Source organism: Corvus moneduloides, chromosome W, assembly GCF_009650955.1.
Source record: "Corvus moneduloides isolate bCorMon1 chromosome W, bCorMon1.pri, whole genome shotgun sequence".
NCBI classification, from domain to species: Eukaryota; Metazoa; Chordata; class Aves; order Passeriformes; family Corvidae; genus Corvus; species Corvus moneduloides.
The window spans coordinates 15,929,835-15,955,449 of NC_045510.1; the positions used below are offsets into that span (position 1 = coordinate 15,929,835).

General features: G+C 41.4%; 1 protein-coding gene and 1 long non-coding RNA gene across 2 annotated transcripts in view; both read left to right on the top strand.

The window, feature by feature from the left end:
* LOC116437352 (ubiquilin-1-like) overlaps positions 1-21,600 on the top strand; it is a 59,493-nt gene extending 37,893 nt beyond the window's left edge. The window contains exons 3-11 of the mRNA XM_032095022.1: positions 2,775-2,890; positions 3,998-4,260; positions 5,657-5,815; positions 6,519-6,759; positions 7,271-7,413; positions 15,507-15,590; positions 18,663-18,778; positions 19,111-19,279; positions 20,977-21,600. Coding sequence (XP_031950913.1) covers positions 2,775-2,890; positions 3,998-4,260; positions 5,657-5,815; positions 6,519-6,759; positions 7,271-7,413; positions 15,507-15,590; positions 18,663-18,778; positions 19,111-19,279; positions 20,977-21,129 — 1,444 coding nt within the window. The 3' untranslated portion in view covers positions 21,130-21,600. The remainder of the gene's footprint in view (positions 1-2,774; positions 2,891-3,997; positions 4,261-5,656; positions 5,816-6,518; positions 6,760-7,270; positions 7,414-15,506; positions 15,591-18,662; positions 18,779-19,110; positions 19,280-20,976) is intronic.
* Positions 1-25,615, top strand: part of LOC116437354 — a 400,531-nt gene that overhangs the window by 207,461 nt on the left and 167,455 nt on the right. The window lies entirely within an intron of this gene.

Below are 25,615 nucleotides of genomic sequence, written 5' to 3' on the forward strand. Positions count from 1 at the left end.
ACTGGGTAGCCAAGAACTGTTGGGGTGACCCAGCCCACTGCAGGGCTGGGGCAGCGTGCCAATCAATCCCAGCCCCTCCCCTGGATCGAGTTCCCCAAAGAGTCAGACTCAGGGGGCGGCTCAGAAGCCTAAGCTGCACCCCCTGGGCAGAGCCCGGGTACAAGCCGCCTCCCCCGGTTCGGGAAAATTCTCAGTTACTCGGTCGTTCATTGGTTCTATTATAACTCCCGCCTCTCGGTTTACCCCAGTGGTTCTTGTTACATTGTATCCTCCCCCTGGCTTGTAACTCATTGGTTGTTTTCCCCTTTCACCGGAGTTTTCAAATTCCCTATAAAACTGAGGACAAGGCTCCGAGGAGCCATCCCATCCCATCAATCCGACGTCATCATCATCCCATCGCATTAAACCTGTTAGAAGCCAGACCTGAACAGCCTCTCTCTTCCTTTGTCTCCGAGCTAACGTGAGCCGATCCCGTCGGCTCCTGCCGTGTTTCCTCTGCCGAGAAGCCAGCCAGCTAGCTAGCCCAGCAAGTAGCTCTTTTCCTGATCCCGAAGTCGCTTCTGTGAAGGGCAGAAGTAACGCAGCTGGACTGTCTCTGACCTGGGGCACGCCAGAGCTCGTGCCTCGAGCACCAAACGCTGTGTTAAAGAACTAGTCACAGGACTCCAAGTGTGGCCTCACCAGTGCTGAGCAGAGGGGAAGGATCACCTCCCTTGACCTGCTGACAACATTTCTCCTAATGCAGTCCAGGATACCATTTGCCTTCTTTGCAGCAAAGGCACATTGCTGGCTCATGTTCAACCTGGTGTCCACCAAGACCCAGTGCCTTTTCTGCCAAGCTGCTTTACAGCTGGGTGGTCCCCATCCTATACTGGTGCCTGGGAGTTGTTCCTTCCCAGGTGCAGGACTTTACACCACTTCCCCTTGTTGAACATCATGAAGTTCCTGTCAGCCCATTTCTGCAGCCTACTGAGTTTCCTCTGGATGGCAGCATGACCCTCTGGTATATCAGCTACTTCTCCCAATTCTGAGTCGCCCACAAGCTTCCTGAGGGTTCACTCTGCCCCATCACCCAGATCATTAATGATGTTAAACAGGACCAAGCCCAGTAATGATGCCTGTGGTCCACTGCTAGTCACTGTCCTCCAACTAGATTTTGATCCACTGATCACCACCCTCTGGATCTGGTCACTCAGCCAGTTTTCCATTCTCCTAATCCTGCCCCTATTTCTTCATCTTCTCTATGAGGATGCTATGGGAGACACTGTTGAAAGTCTTCATGAAGTCCACGTAGAAATTATCCACTGTTCTCTCCTCATCTACCAAGCCAGTCATTTCATCATAGAAGTTTATCAAGTTGGTCAAGCATGACTTCCCTTTGGTGAATCCATGCTAACTATTCCTGATGGTTTTCTTGTCCTTCATCTGTCTGGAATTGGTTTCCAAGATTAACTGCTCCATCACCCTCCTGGGCATCAAGGTGAGGCTGGCTGGCCAGTAGTTTTCTGGGTCCTCCTCCTTGCCCTTCTTGAAGATAGGAGTGATATTTGCTTTTGTCCAGTCTTCGGACACTTCTCCCAGTCACTATGATCAATCAAATATCAAGAGTGGCCTTGCAATGACATCTGCCAGCTCCCTCAGCACTCATGGGTGAATTCCATCAGGGCCCATGGACTTATGTATGTCCAGTTTGCTTAAGTATTCCCTGATCTGATCCTCTTCAACCAAGGGTACATCTTCCTTGCTCCAGCCTTTTGCCCTGGTCTCAGGGGTCTGGTATTCTAGAAAGCCAGTCTTGCTAATAAAGACTGAGGCAAAGGCAGCAGACAGTACCTCGGCCTTTTCTGGTTCCTGGTGTCCTGTGTAACCAGGTCCCCTGTCTCATTAAGTAGCAGTTGCATGTTTTCCCTAGTCTTCTTTTTGTCACCTATGTACTTATAGAAGCCCTTCTTGTTATCTTTGAAATCCCTTGCCAAATTCAATTCCATTTGGGCTTTATCTTTCACAACTGTATCAAAGAAAGAGAGACTCAGACAATATCTTTGTATTCTTCCCAGGTTGCCCATCCTTGCTTCCACCTCTGTATACTTTCTGAGTTTGGCCAGGAAGGCATCTAGAGTTTGGGGGGGGGGGGGGTTAGAAATAATAAAAAATGTAAATTAGGATTTTCAAGTATGATACTGTTCTTGTATTAAATGTCATTATTATATTAAATGCCAGACCTTATGTACTGGATCTGGTTCAAATGGAGTTTTACTTTCATCATAGCAGCCTATATAGTGAGGTGTTTTGGATTCTTGACCTATAAGTGTTGATAACACTGATGTTTTAACTATTGCTGAACAGTGCTTGTACAGCATCAAGGCCAGTAAGTAGGCTAGTGTTGGGAAGGGGACACATCTGGGACAGTTGAACCGAGCTGACCATAGATATTGCATGCCATATAATGCCATGCTAAGCAATAAAACCAAGGGGAAACTTTTCTGAAGTAGCTGTTGCTTGGAGACTGGCTTGACAGTGGTCTGCTGGTGGGAGGTGGTAAGTTATTGTCTTTGCATCACTTTTCTGGTTTTGTTGGGGGTGGTTTTTTTCTTTGCTTATTAAACTGTTTTTATCTCAACCCATGAGTTTTTCTCACTTTTGCCCTTCTGATTCTCTCCCCCATCATGCCTGGGGTGAGGGGAAAATGTTGTAACTGGGTGGGGATTTAACTGGCTGGGGTCAACCTACCGCACCTTGTTCAACTTGTAATTTTTTAAACTTGCTTTTTATAGATCACAAGACCATCCAGGTCAACAAACACACACCACTGGCAGTATTACTACCACATCAATATCGAGCAGTAATACCTCAGCACCAACTTCAACAAATATCAATTCTTTTGCCTTGGGTAAGAATATTTGTTAGATAACATGGTGGCTTATCTTGGTTTCAGTTAAGTATTTCTGGAGCTTTATTCTAATGTAAATGGGACTTAAAAAAATTATAAAATTACTGATTGCAAAAATCTGTGGTGTTGGTTGGAATAAGTTTTTGATCAGTAAGTTATCAGAGGTAAGTTGTTTCCTTAATTTTTATGTACAGAACTTGGGGCTTGTGCTGTTTCATCTTCAGTAATAAGGTGCCACTAATCTCATATTCTGGCACTATAGGTAATTAAACTCCTTCCAGTCTCCTCCTTCTCCCTAACAGTGCATTTGAATTGGCCTGAAGAGAGTATTGAAGTTGGAACCATAGCATCATGACTTGGAACAGAAGTAACAAAGTTACTCCTACCCTACAAACCAGTATTTCTCAGATTCTGAGTCTGATTGCATTATCAATCTTCTCTTTTAGGAATAGAGACAGAAGGCTATTGTTTTGAAAACATTATCTCTTTTCATAGTTGCTGCATTTTGTTATTCATGCTCTTTGTTTGCTTTCTTTTTAAAAAACAAAACAATGAAACAACAGAAAACTGTTAGGCAATTGCTTTTTTTAGTTGTAAACAGTTCTCCAGATTGACTAGTACCTTCTAAAAATGTGAAACTTTTGTTTGCTGAACTCTGCAAAGGAGAATTTAAAGCATTATTAGTTCTTGTTGCATCAGCAAAGAGTTCTACTTTTTGTTTAGAATAGAGTATGCATCATGTTAAGAGATTCCTCATGGTGATGGTCTGTCTATAAATGATTATTACAAATGTATTGGAAAGTGTTGGGAATTAGCTGGAGACCTCAAAATTCAGACATCCCTTGTACTTCAGCTACAGTAAAGTAGAAGAAAAGCTGTTAGAATTGTAACAAGTTATATTTTGGATGCAGTTTGGATTTCTATATGTCTCGTTATGTAAAGAAGCAAACTCTTAGTGGATGACTCCTTAACAGCCTTGCAAAGATAGAATTTCCATCAAGTTTCATTATTTTGAAGCATGAGTTATGTTTATGTACTTTGTACTTAAAAAGAACCTGGATAAGTTTAGAAGCTGAAAGTTTAATTTTTTTTCCTTTCACCTTAAAGGTGGCCTTGGAGGTTTGACAGGCCTGAGTAGCCTGGGCTTAAATGCATCAAACTTCTCAGAGTTGCAAAGTCAGATGCAACGACAACTTATGTCCAACCCAGAAATGATGGTTCGGATAATGGAAAATCCATTTGTTCAGAGCATGCTTTCAAATCCTGACCTGATGAGACAGTTAATTATGGCTAACCCTCAAATGCAGCAACTGGTACAGAGAAATCCAGAAATCAGTCACATGCTGAATAATCCAGATATAATGAGACAGGTATGTAGAAAGAACTTTCATGACCTTTGATTATATTGTAACTGGGAACAAAAGAGCAAGAATTGGACATGCTTATATGAGTGCTGAAATATTACTGAGGAATTTAGGCTTGTTAGACAATCTGTAAAAGGTCACTATAGGAAATGGATGCTTTATTTCTAGCTGCTGATGTCTGAAATAAGATAATTTTTAAAAAGCATAGTTTTGAAAAATGCTGAAGACTGTATAATCATATATTGAGTTTAGAGTTGAATGCCATTTGAAATCTCCTGTTGTCTAGTCAACAGTGAGTTTACTATAAATTAATAATTCTCCAAAATACTGCTTATTTCCAGTTTATGTAACTGTGAGTACTTTTGATTACTTCTAAATTATGTTATGTAAGGTTATGTGACAAGGCATCAAGAAACAAGTGGAGGCTTTGGAAAATTTAGATATTTATTTTTCAAGTTTGTGCCGGTTTGGACAAATTTGGAGGAAAATATCCTCTGATAGAAGGCAGGTCACAACCAGGTTCGGGAAAAAAGAAATTTTCCTCGGAGGAAAGTGAAAGAGATAAAAACTATTTATTTAACAAACACACAAGAAAAGGATAATAATGCTAAATAATAAAACCTCTCGCTGTGGAGAGAAACCTGGGAAAATTTCAGAGTCCTTCTTGTAGATGTGGTCTCTCTCCTCCTCCTCGGAGCTGGGTCGTGGGCCCACCTCCAGGGCCTCGCTGGAAAATTCTCCCGATGTGTTCTGATGTTGAAACAGTCCAGAAGAGAAGAAGGGAAAAAAACCCGAAGTCCCAGGAAAACAAAGTTCAACTCTTCGTCTCCCTCCAGTGAAAAGGAGCTGAAAAGTGGCTGAAAAGCAAGAAGGGTGCTTCCTCTGCTCTTGCTGCTGTTAGAAGCAGAGGAGTGTGTATCTGTGTCCTTGAACAACTGTTTTGAAAAGTTTGCTTGGTTTTTTTTCCTCTCCCCCCTCTCAGGCTCAGTTTAAAGGCACAGAAAGGCACAAAGTTAATTTCTGGGCATAGAGCAGCAGTAGGGGATACACATCATAAAGTCACCCCAAGACAACGTTATAAGATGCATGCTGTATTGATGTTAGAAATGGAAGAAATGTGTTGAAAAGAGACAAGAAAGAACAGGATGGTACATTCAAGGATTTTTTCTTCTGTTTAGTCAATGCTTTCTGATTCAGCTAGCATACTGACAGTTGTGGCATAAAGTTGTCTAAATACAAAATTCTATAGACTCCCCTCCCACTAAGATGATGTCTTGTTTTGGCTCTAATCCTAATTTCAAATGGAGTTAGACATTAATAACTGAGCTACTGTTAAATGCTGTTGTTTTCACTTAAGAATGGATTTTTTAATTAATGCAAATTACATGTTCTATTTCATTAGACACTAGAACTTGCTAGAAACCCTGCAATGATGCAGGAAATGATACGAAACCAAGATCGAGCCTTGAGCAACCTTGAAAGTATACCAGGTGGCTACAATGCCTTGCGACGTATGTACACAGATATTCAGGAGCCAATATTGAGTGCAGCTCAGGAACAGGTGAGAAATGATTATAGGGGCCACTGAAAGTAAGTGGGTTTTAGTTGTTTGTTGGGGGGTTTTTTGTTTGGTTTTGTGTGGTTTTGTGGTTTTTTTGAGGGTTTTTTTTTCAAAAATGAAAGAAATAATGTAACTTTTCAAATGTGTACTTGACAAAACAATTTCTTGAAGCTTGAAGTCAATGTGTGGTTTGTTCCTATGCTCTTTTAAACTTGAAGGGATAAAGACTATTATGCGAGTTTGCTAAACTATTTTAATGTTAATAAATGTTTGTTATATATATTCTAAATTTATGTTTAATTCTTGAATTTATAAAATTACTGAGGTCCAGGAAAAATTAAGAGTGTGTTCAGTAACTTGGAACCTAAGGTGGGAAGAAAAAAGGCTTTGAAATTTTTCCAAGTTGGAAACCACTATGCAAGATATAATCTTAGTTTGATCAAAGTACTAGTGTAGTAACAAATGCTGAATTTAAAATGAGGTATGATTAACTTTTTTTTTCCTTGTTGGAGGTAATATCTCTTTCAACGTTGGTATCTTTTCAGAATATTTACAATGGCTTATTTTAGGATGGTGATTATAATTGATTAAGAGCCATCAACATTTATCTTTATGTGTAATTTTGGAAAGGTAACTTGATGATTCTAGCAGACTTAAAAATAGTTGACTAATAGATGATATGTGTTTGTTTCTCCTTCTGTAGTTTGGAGGTAACCCATTTGCTTCCTTAGTAAGCAATGAATCATCAGGAGGGGACAGTCAGCCATCTCATACAGAAAATAGAGATCCTTTACCAAATCCCTGGGCTCCTCAGTCCAGCTCTCAGAATTCCACAAGTACCAGCATCAGTGGTGAGAGCAGTGGCAGTAATAATGTTGGAAATAGCACCTCTGCTAGTACGGGACAGAGCTCAACTATACCAAATTTGGGACCTGGACTAGGAGGTGTGTCTGTTAACGCAGTTGTATATATTTGCAAATATTCAGGAGTTTGGTGAAATGATTCTGTTATTAGAAAGAGATGTTTTAATTAAAAGTTTGTATTGTTGTTTATTTCCATAGAACAATTGACTAGTATCGAAGTCCTCTGTGGAAAAACATGAAAAATAAACCAAGAGTGCTAACAATACTTGTGTACTGCCCTAAAATAACAAAAGTAGTGAATCTGTACATGAATGATAATTTTTCTGTTTGGAGACAAACAGGAAGACAGTTAATAATGTCGATGCTTAGCCTGACTGCTTGTTGTATATGACCTCAGGCTTAATTTGTTTTTAGGGCAGATGCATCTGTGTAAGCAGAACCATGTTGAGATGTATTTAAGGAGCTAAAGCTCATTTAATAAAAAACAAACCAACAAAACCACACAGTTGTATCCCAGTTCTACGCAGTCTAATTAATTTGATTATAGTCAAGATTTTTACTAAAGTGACCTTTTACTTTTTTTTTTTTTAAGTTGGTATGTTCAACACTCCAGGAATGCAGAGCTTGTTCCAACAGATAACAGAAAATCCACAACTTATGCAAAATATGTTGTCTGCACCCTATATGAGAAGCATGATGCAGTCATTGAGCCAGAATCCTGATCTTGCAGTACAGGTAAATGCTTTTGGTGTAGCAATGAGTTGTGTGCACTGAAGTGACAAAAGGAGTTGAATTTATGATACAGTTATATTTTCAATGCAGAATAACTGTGCCAACTTCTCAACAATAACCTGTTTGTTGCAAAGGGTCCAGTTTTTAAATTATGTTAATGTCTGACTTATTGAAATTATTACCTAGTTACCTTTAGCAGTCTGTTGCACTAAGTTTCTTCAATTTGTAGTTGGACATCATAGGCATTTTCTTGTAACAATTTGTGTTTGTGTATGTTTCATAAAGCTCTATAATTTTGTGGCCTAGCATAAGAACCAGTTAAACAAAACAAATACTTTGATTATAAATCAAATAGATCTGCTAGTAAATGTGGAAGGTATCTTTCAGCTTTATACCGGCTAGGCTAGTAGTTTAATGCCTTAGAAAGCCTTGAGCAGCCTAGAGAGGTAGCACAGGCGATCTAGCACTTTAGTAGCTCTAAAATCGGTACCTGTATCAGCTGCAAAGCAAATACCATCAGCAGAAGCAGAGGGAGAAATATAGCTCCCTGCTCGCTCAATTTCCTGCAGTTAGAAGCTTTCAAATGATACAGACAACAAGAGATGTTCACAGGAAGACAGCTGAGCCAAGAGAGGGCGGGGCCTCCCTCGACCATCTCTTTTATTAGGAGAAGGGGAAAGGGGAGGACTGGGGGCGGACCCAGGGTGACCGGCCAATCAGACACTGCTAAAGAGTTTGAGTTACATTTGGTTTTGCCCGCGCTTAGAACAAAGGAGCTCGGAGCACATGGGCAGGAGCAAGTGTCTTTGGGAGAGGGAGGGGAAGCTCAGAACAGGTAGCAACAATTCCCTATTTTTTTTTCTTTAAAGCTGGGTTGTAACTCTTAGTAACTTAAAAGTGCATAGAACAGTAACAAAACAACAGTGCAAAACATAATTGGAATCTATTGTCCCTACAACTCGACAGTACCTAGGATGCCTTTAAACTAGTTCCCCAGTCAAAACTCAGGGGTTTAGTCAGGACACCTATGGTATGGAGTATCAGGACGAAGATTTACAAAATACAGTGCAAAACCTGAGTGCAAAACAGTGCAACTTAAGGGATTAACATCAAAATCTGCAGTAGGGGGTTTACATGAGGGTGCAAAATCAGGATCCTTTTTACGGCGTCTCTTCCAGGAGGCAGTTTTAACCTCCTTAACTTTTGAGGAAGTGACATAAGGTTTTACCCATTTCCCTGGGATCCACCTCAGTCCTTGAGGGGTAGATACACTGGCATACCCACGTCCCCAAGTTAGAAGTTTGTATGGTCCTTGGATTTTTTGAGTCTCTGGGTCCCGGATCAGGACTTCTGGATTTTCCTTCAGTTTCTGTCTCCCGGTGTTCTGGAAATGACAATAGATGGGAGGGTTCGGATCTTCAAAGATTCCGTTCAGGAAGTTTCTGGTAAACAGTGCTTTGCTGAGTCTGAGGACAGGTGAGTTGAGTTTGGTGGTCCCTGACTGTTGTAGCAGCATTCGCTTGAGGGTTTGATGGGCACGTTCAACAATGCCTCGTCCAGTTGGGGAGTGAGGAATGCCTGTAACATGTCGAAATCCCCACTGCTGACGGAAGTTTTTAAACTCCTGAGAGGTGTAGGCAGGTCCATTATCAGTTTTTATCTCCTCAGGTATACCGAGCACAGCAAAAGCTTGGACAAGATGTTTTTCAACATCCTTAGCCTTTTCCCCTGCATGTGCGGAGGCATACATAGCACCAGAGAAGGTATCAATAGAAACATGAACGTATTTTAATCTCCCAAATTCAGGGAAATGTGTGACGTCCATCTGCCACACTTCACCGCTATTAATGCCTCTGGGATTGATCCCCATGCCCAGTGATGGAAGCTGTAGCTTCTGGCAGTGTGGACATGTTGCCACTATTGCTTTTGCCTGCGTCCGCGACAGATGGAACATGCGGATAAGAGCAGGAATATTTTGATGGTACATGGCATGGCTCAATTTTGCTTGTTCAAAAACTTGGGGGAGCTTTGGTAAGTCGGCTGATAGAGCTATGTCTGCTGGCATAGCCAGAGCATCAGATCTACGATTACCTTCCGCAATAAATCCTGGCAGGTTTGTATGTGACCTCACATGCATGACAAAATAGGGATGCTCTCTGTGGGAAACCAGATAAATTAATTTTGAGATCAAATCATAAGTTTTTTTGTTTGAGATTTCTTTTAGGAGAGCATGCTCAGCTCTAACAGTTACTCCAGCTACATATGCTGAATCTGTGACCAAATTAAAGGGTTCTTTGAACCTCTCAAATGCTCTAACAATGGCTGCTCATTCAGCTACTTGTGGTGATCCCTGGATTACCTTGATGTCAGATTCCCACTTTTGCGTCTTTGGATTTTTCCATGTGACCACAGACGTTTTACTTTTTCCTGAAGCATCGGTAAAAACGGTAATCGCATCGAGGGGTTTTCTACTTTGAATCTCTCGAGGGATGAAAGAGAATGGTAGATTAAACATGTCATGTTTTGGGTAATGATTGGAGATTTGGCCTGAGTAACTATCCAATGCAAATTGTAAATTTATATTATTTTGGAGTAGGTGATCTAATGTGTCAGTTGTTACAGGTAAGTAGATGCATGCAAAGTCACACCCTGCCAGGGTGCGGAGCCTTGCTCTACCCTTCATGATAATTTTTGCCATTAGTTCTTGTGGCTGTGTGATGGTTTTAGGAGGTTGGAGTGGAAGGAATACCCATTCAATTATGATGAGGGGTTCCTTCTGCTCTTTGTCCCACTGAAATATGAGGCTGTGAAAGCGTGGTACCTTCCCTAGAATGACAAGCTTAAAGGGTAGGGAGGGCTGATACCTGTGTGCTTGTCTGGTGGAAATGAGCTCTTGTATCTTTTTGAGAGACTGCATTGCCTCTTCTGTCAGGGATTTAGGGGATGCTGGACCGCCTTCCCCTTTTACCAGGTTTGCAATAGGAGCTACATCCTCTGTGGTGAGTCCTAACCAGGACCTTAAATACTTCAGTGTCCCACAGATCTGTTGCACTTCCTCTAATGTTTTTGGGTTATTATTAATGGTGACAGGTGTTGGGGTGATAGAGGTTTCTGTGATTTTGAGTCCGAGGTATTTCCAAGGGCTTGTTCTCTGCATTTTTTCAGGTTGTAATTCAAAGCCCTTGGCCTCTAGGGCCTCAATCACCATGTTAAGTGTCTGCTCGAGATACTGATTATTGGGAGCACACACCAGTACATCATCCATGTAATGCAGGATGATGGCTTTCTCTGCTTTGGCACAGATGGGAGATAGAATTTTAGCAATATACTCTTGGCAGAGAGTTGGGGAATTTTTCATACCTTGGGGAAGTACAAGCCAATGATAACGTTCCATGGGAGTTTCACGATTAAGAGAGGGTACAGAAAATGCAAATCAAGGGGCATCTGCAGGGTGGAGTGGAATATGAAAGAAGCAATCTTTAATGTCAAGAACAGCTAAATGCCAATGTTGTGGGAGCATTGAAGGTGATGGCATACCTGGTTGAAGGGGTCCCATGTCTTCAATAACCTTATTAACTTCTCTAAGATCTTGGAGTAGCCTATATTTGTTCTTTCCCGGTTTTTGTATTACAAACACAGGTGTGTTCCATGGGCTGTTAGTTGGAACTATATTTCCTTTAGCCAATTGTTCAGCTACTAATGTTTTGAGTGCCTCTAAGTTTTCTTTTTTTAGCGACCACTGGTTAACCCACACTGGGTCATCTGTTTTCCAAGTTAATTTCTGTGGATGGCACTCTGCTCCAGCGGCCGCAAGGGAAAATTTTGATGTCTAGGGGTGATATCAATTTTTGTTCCCCACTAAGACATGGCATCCCTTCCCCACAGGGTGAATTTGGTGTCTAGGACATATGGACGAAGTGTCGCTATTTGTCCTTCAGGACCTTCAATTTGAATGGTGTTTTTGTATTGCTTCGCAATTTGGGTACCTCCAATCCCATGTATGATGCCCTGAGATTGCAATTCCCATTGCGTAGGCCACTTATCAAATGGAATGACAGACACATCAGCACCTGTGTCTATCATTCCCATGATACTGATTTTATGTGATTTGTGACGGAGCTTACATTCTATTACAGGCTTGTCATTTCCCAAAACCTCAGTTCAACAGATGGCTGGGATATGACCATCTGTGGGCAGGTATTTGGGCAGTGGAATGGCCTGTGCAATGACCTCACCCTTTGGCATGAAGTACGGTGGATATATACATTGTGCAATTAGGTTAGAACACCTGTTCTGATCCACTTTCATGAGTGTGGGTGTAACCTCTATCCCAGCAGGTGTTTCCCAAGTGTCCCCAATAACAAAAAGGTATGTAGAGTCTGGCATGTGGTCCACATTCTGGAATGAGATGGGTATTACAGTCTGTTTGTTGTTGTTGAAATGGTGTGCTTTATCACAGGTTACCTTAAACCTGAGTCCAGAAGTCCAAGTTGGTTTGTCTGCAGCCCCTATTTATGTCTGAACGCGGAGCTGTTAGGACGCGTTGAGTCGCTAGTTTCCCTGCTGTTGACCTGGGGAAACAGTCTTTGGAGAGTTTTTATCAGCAGTTATAATCGCTCTGCAATTGCGAGTTACATGTCCCTTTTTCTGACAATGATAGCATATAAAGTTACCACGCGATTGAGTTTCTCCTGTACCTGTAACATTCTCTACAACCTCCTCAACCATCCCCACTTTTTTCAAAAAGGGAACAGCTGTATTCAGCTGCACCTTCTTTGTACAGACTTCGAGGATGGATTCAACAGTAGGAGGAGGATACAGCGGGAGAGTGAGGATGACTTGTTTGCAAGCATCATTCGTATTAACTTGGAGAAGTTCGAGTAGGAGCGCTTGTTGGAGGTCAGGATTAGGGACCTGGGAAGAGACAGCTTCGTACAAACGGTTATAAAAGTGAATAATATTTTCATTTGGCAATTGCTTGATGGTGGTATAATGAGAATTAGGAGTTTGAGATGGTAATAATGTTAAGGCCTTTTCAGCAGCATGTGTGATTTCAGTAAGAACTGGACGAGGGATAAGCATTGCTTGTTTTTGAGGATTTGCCATATTATTGTCACCAGATAAAAGGTCTAATGTGATATAATTATTCTCAAAATCCAGGTAATTATCTGGAGTTTGCCACAAAATTTTTAATAAATCAGATAAAATTATTTTCCATTGCTTTTTCCACATCATAAAATCACCAGGTGTGAGAAGAGTTTGCATCAATGTAAGTAAATCATGAGGTACAAGTAAGTGAGTTGCAAAAGTAGCACTTAAAAGGCTCTTAAAATAATTACTCTGCATTCCAAACTCCTTAATTGCCTTGTACAAATCCTTAATATTAGAATAAGGAAAGGGTTTCCAGTCAGGGTTTGCTCCATTGCTAGTACAAGAGAGTGTAGTAGAAGCATTTGGAGTTACTTCCTGGTAGCCATGGGTTCCCGGATTTAGAGAGGTAGTCACAGGACTGTGGGAACTTGGTGTGGGACGATGGGAAGCAGGGGCGGGGAGTGAAGGGGCAGGGGCGGGGAGTGAAGGCGCAGGGGCGGGGAGTGGAGGCGGGGACACGGCTGGAGGAGGGGAGGGGTTGGGGGCAGGGTTGTGGGAGGCAGGGGTAGTACTTGAGTCATGGGCGGGCACAGAGGGAGGGGTGAAACACGACGCTGTGGGGGTGAGGTTAGGGGCGGGGTTAGGTTGTGATGCGGGAGTGGGAGGGGATGGGGACAAGAAGGGATTTGTGGGGTGGGGGAGAAAGGGATTGTGGGAGGTGTAGTTTGGGGATGAAGAAACATTGCATCCGCCATTACTGGAGACAAACAAACTCAGAGAAAAGGGGTTGGGGGGAGGGGTTTTTTCCCGGGCTGCGTGCACATGGCAATGGCTGTCCCTGGGAACAAAGAGATCAGGGGAGAAGGGGTTTTTACGCGCGCTTGAAACATGAGGGCTAGAAACTGGGGACAAAGGAGTGGAGAAGAGGGGTTGGAAAGGTCCTGGGACGGGCTCTGGATTCCCATCCAAGGCAGGGTGCTGAGGAAACACGGGTGAGCCAGGAGGACGATAGCTCTCCTGTGCTAAAAAGCAGTCTGCTCTAGCTGTGTTTTCCAGCATAGGGGAAGAGGGGTCCGGGAAACAGGGGTTGGAAGAGGGTATAAGGGAATTAACAGGGGGTTTTTGCAGAGGCTTTTCATGTACTGCTTTTTTCTCCGGCAAAGTGTAACTTAGTAACAGGAGAGGAAAGAATTTTGAAACTGTTTTGTCTCTTGCACACCTAAGAGAGGAGAGTTTTCTCCCCACCTTATCCCAAAATTCAGCAGATCTTATGTCTTCGGAGGTCAGATTAGGAAAGTACTGAAAAAGCCATTGTACAAAAGATTGAACTAGATTTTTAGGGTATTTATGCCCAGTTAAAGAAAGGTAGCTTTGAACTTGGTGGTATATTTCTCTATGGTGTGCAGAAACATCAGATCCCATTACGAATGCAGCACCACAAACCTCAACCCCAACTCGCCAAAAAGGAGGAAAAAAAGAGAAAGTTTGCACCGGCACCAGCTTAAGACAGGAGCCCCTAAACCAGCAGGGAAATACTCCCCAGAATTCTGGATTTACCACAGGAAAGCAGGTCCGGAGAAAAAAAACATGTGAGAAGGGTCTTCTGCTTACCAGCCATTCCCTCGCCACATGGTGTGGGGGAGGGTACAGGCTGAGGCTCTGGGCTCGATGTTACACAAAAAGTAACACCTCGCTACACAGAGCTGGCACAGCAGGACGTGCAGAGCTAACTCCAGCAGACACAGCTGCCGGGACACCCTGAAAGTCTCTCAGAACCGGAGTTCAGAGATAGCACGCTGGGCGCCAAATGTGGAAGGTATCTTTTCAGCTTTATACTGGCTAGGCTAGTAGTTTAATGCCTTAGAAAGCCTCGAGCAGCCTAGAGAGGTAGCACAGGCGATCTAGCACATTTTAGTAGATCTAAAATCGGTACCTGTATCAGCTGCAAAGCAAACACCACCAGCAGAAGCAAAGAGGGAGAAATATAGCTCCCTGCTCGCTCAATTTCCTGCAGTTAGAAGCTTTCAAATGAGACAGACAACAAGAGGTGTTCACAGGAAGATAGCTGAGCCAAGAGAGGGCGGGGCCTCCCTCGATGATCTCTTTTATTAGGAGAAGGGGAAAGGGGAGGACTGGGGGCGGACCCGGGGTGAGCGGCCAATCAGACACTGCTAAAGAGTCTGAGTTACATTTGGTTTTGCCCGCGCTTAGAACAAAGGAGCTCGGAGCACATGGGCAGGAGCAAGTGTCTTTGGGAGGGGGAGGGGACGCTCAGAACAGGCAGCAACAAGTAAATAAATACCCACCTTAATTGGGGAGGACAGAAGTGGAGGGGAAGGATTTGGTGCCATATTTAGCTGTTATTCTGGTTTTGATTTCTCACCTGTGATCCTTGCTTGCAATAAAAGTGCTGATACTGTTGTTTTATGAATGGTATTGTAGAAGTGCTTTTCAATTTTACTTACAGCAATAATATCCAAAGTCAAATCTTGAATGGAGATAATATTATTTTGTATAATAAACAGTTAATTGGAAATATCCCAGGCTTTTTGCAAACAATATTTACAGGAAACCATCAAATCAGTAGTGGAGGTTGACTAGAAAAGGCTTTTCTTGTTATATAAGGTAGGTTGCTTTGGTGAGGAACTGGCAAGGATTCACTTCAGAAGTTTAATGTCACCACCTCCCCACTCCCAAAAAAACCCCACAACAAGAACCACACCCAAAAATAAAATAAAAAAGAACACAAAAAAACCAAAGAAAAAAAACGAACAGCAAAAAACCAATTCCACATCACCAGTTATTTCAGTCAATTCTCGGGGTGGTGGTTCACTGTTTCAGAACAAGTTTTGGTCAAAGGAGAAGTGGGAGATAACCTCAGAGTAATTATCATGGACTCTTGTTATCTGATTCATAAATGGTAAATAGTTGTCTTAAAATCCATTCTAGTATTTACTTTTTCATCTACTGCTTGATCCATGATATCAAATATTTTTGGCCCATAGATGATGTTGAATAATCCTTTATTTGCTGGAAATTCTCACCTTCAGGAGCAAATGAGACAACAGCTTCCTACTTTCCTTCAACAAGTAAGATGCGATACTAATTGTTGTTAATAAATGTCTGAAATTTAGTGAGCAATTTTTGCAATAAACTGCTGCCTTCTCTTGATTTCCCTTAAAACTACATTCTGTTATGTGTATTCTTATTAGCTTTAGACACTGAGTTACATTATCCCTTGATAATTAAATGCTTGATTTATCTCTCCATCCCTTTCAAAAGTTAAATCTGGCTTTTAGTGAATTTTTTTGTCTGTGACTAGCACAACTGCTTTGATTTGCTCTTGTGCCTTTGCTTAGAAGTAATGACTTGTTCTTACTGCACACCAGCCAGAGAGAACTTGTTTCCTACATGACTTCTTTGGCAAAATAAAGAAAAAATATTATTACTCTTCCTACTACTAAGATAAGCTTTAACAGTACTTTTCTCATGCCTCCTCCACCCTGCCCTGATTATTTGGGATAAAGAGATTTTACAGCATGCCTTGAAAGATGCAAGTCATAAGCTAATTCAAAGAAGTGGAATGGGTTCTGAAGATGTTTGCCTATAAAGATTACCTTACCACCAACTTTCCCTCTTACACCATTGTGGTTGCAGCCCTGGTATTTGCTTTATGTCAACTGTCACAGTGTATACGAGGACTGTGTCCTTTAAATAGGACTAAGCAAAATTATTAGGAATTAAAAATTTAATCCAGTGTATGAGTTCCATCATTAGGCACTCTTTACAATTCAAAGTAAATGTGTATTGCCAGGATCTCATTGCATGTAGGCAGTGTTATGAGTAAAATAAATAACATGAATTTCATGCCATCGATGATCGTCTAATTCTTCAGTCTACCTAGATCCCTCTGCAAGGCCTCCTGTCCCTCAAGAGAGTTACCAGCACCTCCCAATTTGGTATCACCAGCACACTTGCTAATGGTGCATTCAACTCCTGCATCCAGATAATTGATAAATATATTGAACAGAACTGGGCTTAGAATTGAGCTCTGAGGAACACTGTGCCTGATTGCCAGCCAGATGTAGCCCCATTCACTACAACCTCTTGAGCCCTAACGTTTTTCCAGTTCTTCACCCAGCGCACCGTGAACCTGCTCATACCCCAGTTGGACAACCTGTCCAGAGGGGTGCTGTGAGGGGCAGTATCAAAAGCCTTCCTAAAATCCAGAAAAACTACATCTACCACCTTCCCTTCATCTACTAGGTGCATGTCCTTATCATTGAAAAATGAGGGGTCTTGAATAATATGTTTGCTAGTATGTTTTGCAGAGTAGATATTGATGGCACTACAGATAGGAACACATGCACAAATTATCATGATCAAAGCGCTTTCTGTATTAGGTAACTACTGTCTTACTTTAAGACAAGTTTTAACCAATCCCTTTCCATTAATAAGGAGAAACGAATATGAGTAGTGTGAGGAAAATTAATCCACAAACACCAGAGGTTTATGTCCAAAAAGGAGACAGAGGAGTCCTGTAACTTTATTCAAATAAAGGGAGAGGCCATGGGGCATTTCCCATGGGGTCTCTCGAGTTGTTGGAGGACGCAGCCTCCTTTTTATCCTAATTTTCACGGCTGCATTTCCCTCTCTCTTTCCCCATTGGCTGAGGTACTTGAGAGGTACAGACTTCCTGAACTGCCTAATACAGACCCCCTTCTAATGTGTACCACTTCCCCTTCTTTTTCTTCCTTGTGTCTCTGTTCTTTTTCTCTAAGTCCAGGGATTTAGCATGGCCTTGAGTAACAGTCTGTGTCAATTAGTGGAATTCATGGTTCCTCCCATTGCTTCTTTCACCTCTCAGTATCTGGCTTTATCTACCAGCAGGCCCACAGTTTGTAAAGACACCTCCTTCTCATTCCTTTCAGTAGATATAAGTGAAAAAATAACAGTTTATTAACAGGCACAAAATAATAGTAAATAATCACTAGATACAAAATTTCTAAATCTCATTAACTCCCCGCGAACAAAGAGAAACAAAATGGCAGTACCCCCCCAGAAGATTGCGGTCCCCACAGCTGACTATGTGGCTCAAAAGACAAAGGGAAAATGGCAGACAAACCCTCCCCCCAAGATGGCGCCCTCTGCAGGCGACCGCGTGGTCTGAAAGACAAGAGGGAAATGGCAGACAAACCCTCCTGGGAAGAAAGGAGCTTAAGAAGCAGTTCTAGTGGCAGATGAGAATTGCTGGTGTGTGTGAGGTCAGTGCTGCTGCTCGCTGCTTCCTCCTGCCATCCACTGGACTCTGCCGGTGTTGGTGCTGCTGCCTTGGATCCTTGCTCCAATGGGGGAGGGGAAAACCTGAACACCAATGAGCGGTGGCTCAACCCCGGACCGGCTCAGTCTTCACACTGCCGACAGGTGGTGTAAAATTCACTCTGAAACAGTTTCTGATTGCGAAATGTAGCTTCTCAAGTTGCTACTGTTGCAAGCCCCTCCGGAGGGGAGCCTCCGCCCGCACTGCCTCAGCTCTCCCAGCAAGAGCAACAGGGAAAGGCAAAAGGCAAGAGAGAAACAAAAAAACCCCCATGAAGCAGAGCCTCTGCCTTGAGCAAATACCATAATGCAAAAGAGGGTCTGCTTGGGTGACTTTTTAAAGGGACCCCGGCAACCTCCTGGCCCTTGCGGTTCTGTTTCCGGCTTCGGTGCTGGGTCTTAAAGAGACAGTAACAATTTTGAGCACAGATAGATATGAAATACAATAACATTTTGAGTTACCCAGGACAACTACTTAGTCAGGTTTCACTGTATTCAGCCCTGTTTTTTACCAGTATTATTATATAGGAGACTAATTTAGAATAATGTTGAATTAATATACTCCTATGGCTTTGAAAGATGATAAAGTCTACTAGAAGAAGTAATGAAAAATACTTTTCTTTATGTTCTCCTTATTTAAAAGAAGTCTAAAGAGCTCATTGGTCATCTATCAAAATTTTCTCAAAAATGAACAATCTGATGGATTTAATGTAAACATTTAAATACAAAGTTGAAAATCAGCAAGTTCTGAAAGGATATCAGATCCTATAAAACATCTAGTGATAAAGGTCAACTTTGAATACCTGTATATTATTCATTATGAGTTTCTCTTCTGTTTTTAGATGCAGAATCCTGACACATTATCAGCTATGTCAAATCCTAGAGCAATGCAGGCTTTGCTACAGATTCAGCAGGGCTTGCAGACACTAGCAATGGAAGCACCAGGACTTATACCAGGGTAAGAATTGGTCATACAAATTTATACAAGAACTTTTCTCTTGTGTTTTGGACTTTTTCAGCTTTTGTCTTTCTTTTTAACACATTAAGGTTTATCCAGTTTTTACAGACTTCCTCTTGCATTTTTTAGTTTCACTCAATTTGTTTTAGAATCTGTCACACTTTTGTCTTCAACACACTTTTAAGCAATGGTCTATGGTCTTGTTTTAATGCTTTACTTGTCATCCATTTTTTATTTGACAGATTTTTTACTTAGAAATTACATCTCATGGGAAAAGATTATAACTAAGCCATTTTCTACATTAGTGATGTATTTCTCTGTCATTTGTGCAGATTCAATCCTGTTTTAGGTGGATTGGGAAGCACTGGAGCTCCTACAGGGTCCACTGTACCTAGTTCAATTCCCAGTGAAAATACAACTCCAGTATCAGGGGCCGCTGAACCTGGTCACCAGCAGTTTGTCCAACAAATGTTGCAGGCACTTGCTGGCACAAATGCTCAGGTAAAGTAGATCACTGTATTCTAGTGTGCATGTGGTTGGTAGTTTTTTTGTTTGGGTTTTTAAAAATATCCAGACACATAGAAAGCACCACCACCCCCCACCCACCCCCACACACATCCCCTTCCCCACTGTAAACCAACAGAATGCTTCTGGTCAAAGGAGAGCAGAGGAAGATTAAAAGTGATGTTCTAGATGTGAAAATAAATACTGGGAAAGCATCACATTTGAGTAAGTGTCCCCTGAATGGTTGATTGGTGGGTACACCTATCTTCATACCCTTGAGTTTCTGAAATGCCTGGAAAGAAGGAGATTAAGGTGTTAAAGGGAGGACTGGTTCCCCGGCAAGTGAAATGTGATCTCAGACAAGAAAAGAACTTAAGCATACTGAACATCATTGTCTCTACATCTGTGTTGCTGGTTGTAGCTCAGGTTATTTGGGGCCTGCATTTGTAGCATGCTTCCCTGACATCCTGCAGTTTCAGATTGCACAATATACATTGTGTTAACATGCCAAGTGAGATTTAGGCTTTCTGGAGAGCTCCAGAAGTCAAGCAAAGGTGGCAGCTTTGTGAAACAGCACCATTACATTGTGGTGCATATCCAGTGTAATGGCAGACTGCTGGTAAAAGGGACAGTCCTGTTCTTACCTCCTCTGTTGCCACAGAATAAAGCACTTCAGCTTGCTGATCTGACAGAAAAATTTTATGTAACCATGAGAAAGTGGTGGTAAGCATAGCTATAGGAAGCCATGTTCTCATAGATATTTTTATCCTGCTAGATCTTATGCTACCAATTCAGTATTCTGTTTGGTTTTTCTGGGGGAGGGGGGAAGCAGATGGGGGTGAGAGGAATATTTACATTTCAGCCAGTATGTTTGCATTTTATTAGTTTGGAATTCTATGCAGTTTTAAAATACTGCTAGGAATTTCTCAATGGATGAAACTAAGTAGAACAAAAGGAAAATTAGCAGTAGGTGCAAAAATCTTGTGTTGATATGTAAACAGTCTCACTCATTTCAAAAAGTGGCTTCTCAGTATTACTCTGACCTTATATACCTAAAGCATATTATTTTCATATAACTGTTCTGTTTCACAAATGTCTCTGAGGTGAAGATCATGCAACTGAAATTACTGATAATTTTGCTATTACTTTATGAGCAATTTATTTCAGCAAGATCAACTCAGGAAGCACAGCTGTCACTTTGCCTTATGCTGAACTTTTTCTAACTAGAATTTTGGTAAATTTAGTCAACAAATATTTGGAGCATTAAAGAAGTAACTTTTATGTCAAGGAAAAAGAAAGAGCCTACCACATTCACTGTTGCCAACAGTGAAATTCTCAAAATTTTGCTATTCCACATTACTAGATTAGATTAATTAATTTAAAAAAATGTCTGCATGCACATCATTAAAAAACTGTTCTTGGGACACATGAGATTTAACTGTTCCTTTTTCATTAAACAAACAGCTGCTCTTGTAGTTCAAAAATGTCACATAAGTGAAGATACTCTTAAAATTTGAGGCTAATCTGACTTGTTTGATCAATAATTCAGTAGTGAATGAAATTTGGGGAATTTGAAAAAGATGCATTCAGAAATTAGAACCACGAGAAGTGGCTCCAAACTAGCTATGTTTAAATACTGTAATTTGCCAAATATATATTATGCTTTTATAGCTTGAGATTTTTCTTCTCAGCAGTTACAAAATCCAGAAGTTAGATTTCAGCAACAACTGGAGCAGCTGAGTGCAATGGGCTTTTTGAACCATGAAGCAAACTTACAAGCTCTAATGGCAACAGGAGGAGATATCAGTGCAGCTATTGAAAGGCTCCTTGGTGCTCAGCTTTCATAGCACTGTTTCTTTAACTTGAAAAAATGTAATTTATTTTTGATAACAGTCCTTAAATCTTTAAAACAGTTGCTTTATTTAATTCTGACTCTTGGGTTTGTCTTGTTTTAACCAAGTCATGCATTTTAAGGTCAAGTGCAGTAGTTTTCTTCAAATAGGGAATTGATGCATTTTCAATCAGTTCTTGCGTGCATCACTTTTGTTCTTCATTATTTCTTAATTTTTTGAAACAATATCAGCTTTCACAGTTGATTAAGCAGGTTTTGTCTGACTTGCAACTGTCCAATTTATTTACTACTAAACCATTAGCATTCAGTAGTAATTTATGTAGGATACAAATTAAAAAGGAAAAAATTGAAGGCTATAACGTGTGGGTACCAGTGATGCTTATGGTGATTTTGGCGTGTATTTTTTTGCTAGAAAAATGCTGTAAGATTTATACCACTTTGAATAATCTACCATTTTTGCTTTTAATTGTATGAAGTACAAACATGACATATACAATGGAGACAGCTAATTTCTATAAATTTACACATTGCAATAGAGTGAAATTATAAGTAACCAAAAAAGGCCAGGGATAAAAAAAGTAGTAAGACACCGGGCTTAGTGTATAATCTTCCAGCATATTTGGTAAACATCTCACAAAAAATGCTTGGGCAAGTTAATTTAAAATATATTAGAATTGCTGTTCTAGTTATATCTTCACATCTAGCCACAAAGAAACCTGCACTGTAACATTGTCTCATTGCAACATCGTTACAGATTAACTGTAAATTACCTTTGTGCAAATTAAAGGAGCATTGCCTTGTGCTCTGAAACTGTCTCTAAGGCATTTCATCTTGTTCGATTGAGATTCTAACATGCATTATGATTTGTATTTGGAAATATTACTTTCAGCCATTGTCAGTTAATATTCTAATTACTTTTAACCACCATGTAAAAAAATACTGTATATCTCTTGAGTTTTTATTGGTAGTTACCCCTTGTGCACAGGTAATAAATTAATTTAAAAGTATTTAAGCATCTTGTTTCAGTGTGTTTGCAACTGGTGATTATCCAGCATTTAAGATGACTGACCTTTTAATTGTTAGCTCTGGGACTATTTACAGACTTCAGGCTAAGATTAACAAACAATACTTGCGAGTATAAAGTGGAAGGCAGAGAGGAAGGGTCATATGATACTGAAGACTATTTAAATAAAGTGAAAGCAGTGAAATAAAGCATTCTGCTGTGTGTTACAGAATAGCGCTTTTTGTTGGTCTTTGGTGTCAGTGTAATTGTGAACATTCTGATTTAATTCTGGTATTGCATTAGACACTTCATCTGAACAATCTTTTGGTACATATATAAAGTCAGTTCGTTCTAAAAACCCATTGCTTGCAAATGGTTTAAACTTACTGGCCTTGACTCAAAATTGTTAATAAGTTAAATGAAACAAATTTATAATGGGATATAAAGAAGGGTGTTGAGTACACTTTCTTTTAGACAAGCCAAGCATGCAGATTTTACAGGGAGTGTGTTATATTCTTCTCTCAGAAGTTTTTGCTGTCCAGTAATCTTGGCTTTTACTTCAGCAGTAAGTAAATAGATAAAATACTGCTGATGCACAGTAGTGGGTAAAGTTCAAGAAAATATATTGGTTGGCAGGCCTCTCTGCCTCTTGATCAAAGTCTCATAGATAAGCAACATGGAATATTAAACAAATAAAGCAATTAAAATAGAATCGCATGGTAATTTGAGTTTTATACAATCAAAGCCTTTAAAAATACTTAAAGTTTGGTAGGAAATTATTATTACTTTTGTTTCCTAGTCAATGATAGTAAACCTGCAAGGCACTAGACCGCCATAGTGCCTTCTGTTTGGGTAGGTATCTTTCACTGCGCTGAGCATGAGGCTGATAGGGAAGTGATAGCAAGTAGTTTCTGTAGAATAATCACTACTTTTTCACAATTACTCTTAGGATCTTGAAAGTAACTAATTTGACTTGACCTTAGACTATGCCTTATAGGAACTTTGCTTTAAAAAAGTGAGATATCTAGTCATTCAGAAAGTATATCCTTTTAAAAATACAATCCATAACTTGCAAAAAAGCCACTGTCAAATGGAAAGGGCAAAACTGAAGTAGGGAGGGGAGAGACTTTTGCCAAGCTTTACTAAGATACTGAATTTTAACTCCATTGAACATTTTTTTGAGACAAGATTCACTTCACCTATATAAGTAAAACAGAGATGCAATATTTTAAGTCAAATTCTATTAGAATTTAAGAAAAAGTAGAATTTGACCTAAACTGTACAATGAACCATTGAGCTAAGTTTGCTACTTGAGATACAATTAATAATTAATTTAACTATGTAACTACTGTCAGCTAGTAATAACAATTAGTAACTGAGTAGTGGTAAAACACTGAGACATATTTAGTATAGGAGAACTTTTGGTTTTGCTGGAGAAGACTTCAATTATCAAAAGTGGCAGTAGGCGGAACAAGGTTTGTAGTGGGGTAAAAATGTATTGTCTTCAACAATAAAAGATACATCACACTTGGTTTAAGGACATAATAGAATCTTTGCACACTCTCAACACCGTCTCTAGTCTTTTAGGCACTCACTTTTGAAGATGTCAAATTTCTTTTTGGTTATAAGGGTTTGAAATCTTATATTACTGCTTGGTAAATATGTCATGCAGCTGCTTTTCTATCACTGTAGTTTCATGAATTATTTAGTTTTATTGTGTCTAAAAAAATAAGCATAACTTTGCATTTAATAGTGGGTATATTAGAAAAGCTCTTTGCTTGTAAAATGGTATACTGGGAAAATAGGAAGATTTCATTAAAAGCAAAGGTGCCACAAGAGGTTTCCATTGCTCTAATTTGCATAGTAACTAAATTTGCATGGCAAAGTTAAGAATAATAACCTATTCAAACTGTATATAGAGATGATCCTATTCAGGTCTGACTTGTACAATCTTACATAAACTATCTACAGAGTTTTCATGAAGTTAAGCTAAAGAGGCATCTCTTATTTAACAAGGTGTATTGATTTTACATGGCCTGGTTTTTGGTAGCGGGGGGGGCCACAGAGGTGGCTTCTGTGAGACGCTACTGGAAGCTTCCACCATGTCTGGCAGAGCCAATCTCTGATGTCTCTGAAGATGGACATGCTGCTGGCCCAATTAGAGAAGTTGTTAATGCCTCTGTGATGACATATTTAAGAAGAAAATCAAAACAGTGCACGTGCAGATTTTTCCAGGGTGGCGAGCTGCTGCTGCTAGGGCATCCCAGCGGGGCCTGCGGCGATATGCCTAAGTGGCCGCTGTGATCTTGATGTGGCCCGCAGCAAGCCTTGCCTGCCTGGCCACCCCAAGCTAGCCACACCACGGGCAGAAGGGCAGGGGCAGCGGCGGCGGCTTCTCCTTCTCGGTGCCCTGCATGAAGAGAGGTGTTAAATAGCGCCAGCACCACAGCGGCCACCACCACCCACACAGTGGCAGCAGGGCCCTGTGGCCCGCAGCGGCAACATGATGAGCGATTCCCCGACGCGGAACTTAGACGAAATCAACCTCTCAGTTCTGCAGGATGCTGCAAGTATCTTTGAATTAGTAGAACTTGTTGGCAATGGTACCTACGGGCAGCAGTTTTTCTTTTAGATAGAGAAGAGGAAGAAGCGAGGACGTGCAAGAGAGAACAACATGGCGGCACCAAGGTGTTGGGGTGGGTCAGCCTGCTCTCGGGCTGAAACTATCAAATGTCAGTCACCAGAAGAGATCACTGCCGTCTAGGTTACCTCCCCCTGGGTGGCTCCCAATCCTAAATTACCTTCCCCTGTTCCAGAAAGTTCTCCCTTTTGTAGTTATTAATTGGTTCCCTGTTATGACTCCTGCCTCCCTGTTTTCCCCATTTGTTCTGAAAAATTGTATCCTCCCCTCTGCTTGTACCCCATTGGTTGTTTTCCCTTTCCCTGCCTTACTCCACCCCCCCATAAAGGGGGCTAGCCCGCGTCTCCTCGGGGCTTTTGCTGGTCCCTGGTCCCTCCTGCAAATAAACCTGTTGGAACTCACACCAGAAGCCCCTCCCGCCTTCTTTGCCTCCGGGCTAACGCCAGCCTGATCATCGGCTGCCCGATGACGTGTTTCCTCTGAGGAGGAGCCAGTGCACGCACCCATCTCACGCTGATTCCACTGAGCCGTCCAGCGAGGACGCTGTGGAGGCTAACGCTGCGTCCCCTCTGCCCGAGGGCACACCGGGGCTTGTGCTGACAAGCCCCCGGTTGCGTTAGGTTGGCGCACCGAACGGGGACGACACACACGTGCGTTCCTGCATCGTCCTCGCTGCCAGGAGGCTGTGAGTGTCAGCGATTCGGAGACGCCGACGCCTCTCACGGCAGCACGCTCTGTTTTAAAAGCCGCGCTCCGAGAGGAGGCTGCCAACTCCTGCCAGGAGAGCAGCCTGTACCGGAGGACCCCACCGTGCCTTTTGTTTCCAGGACCGGACGC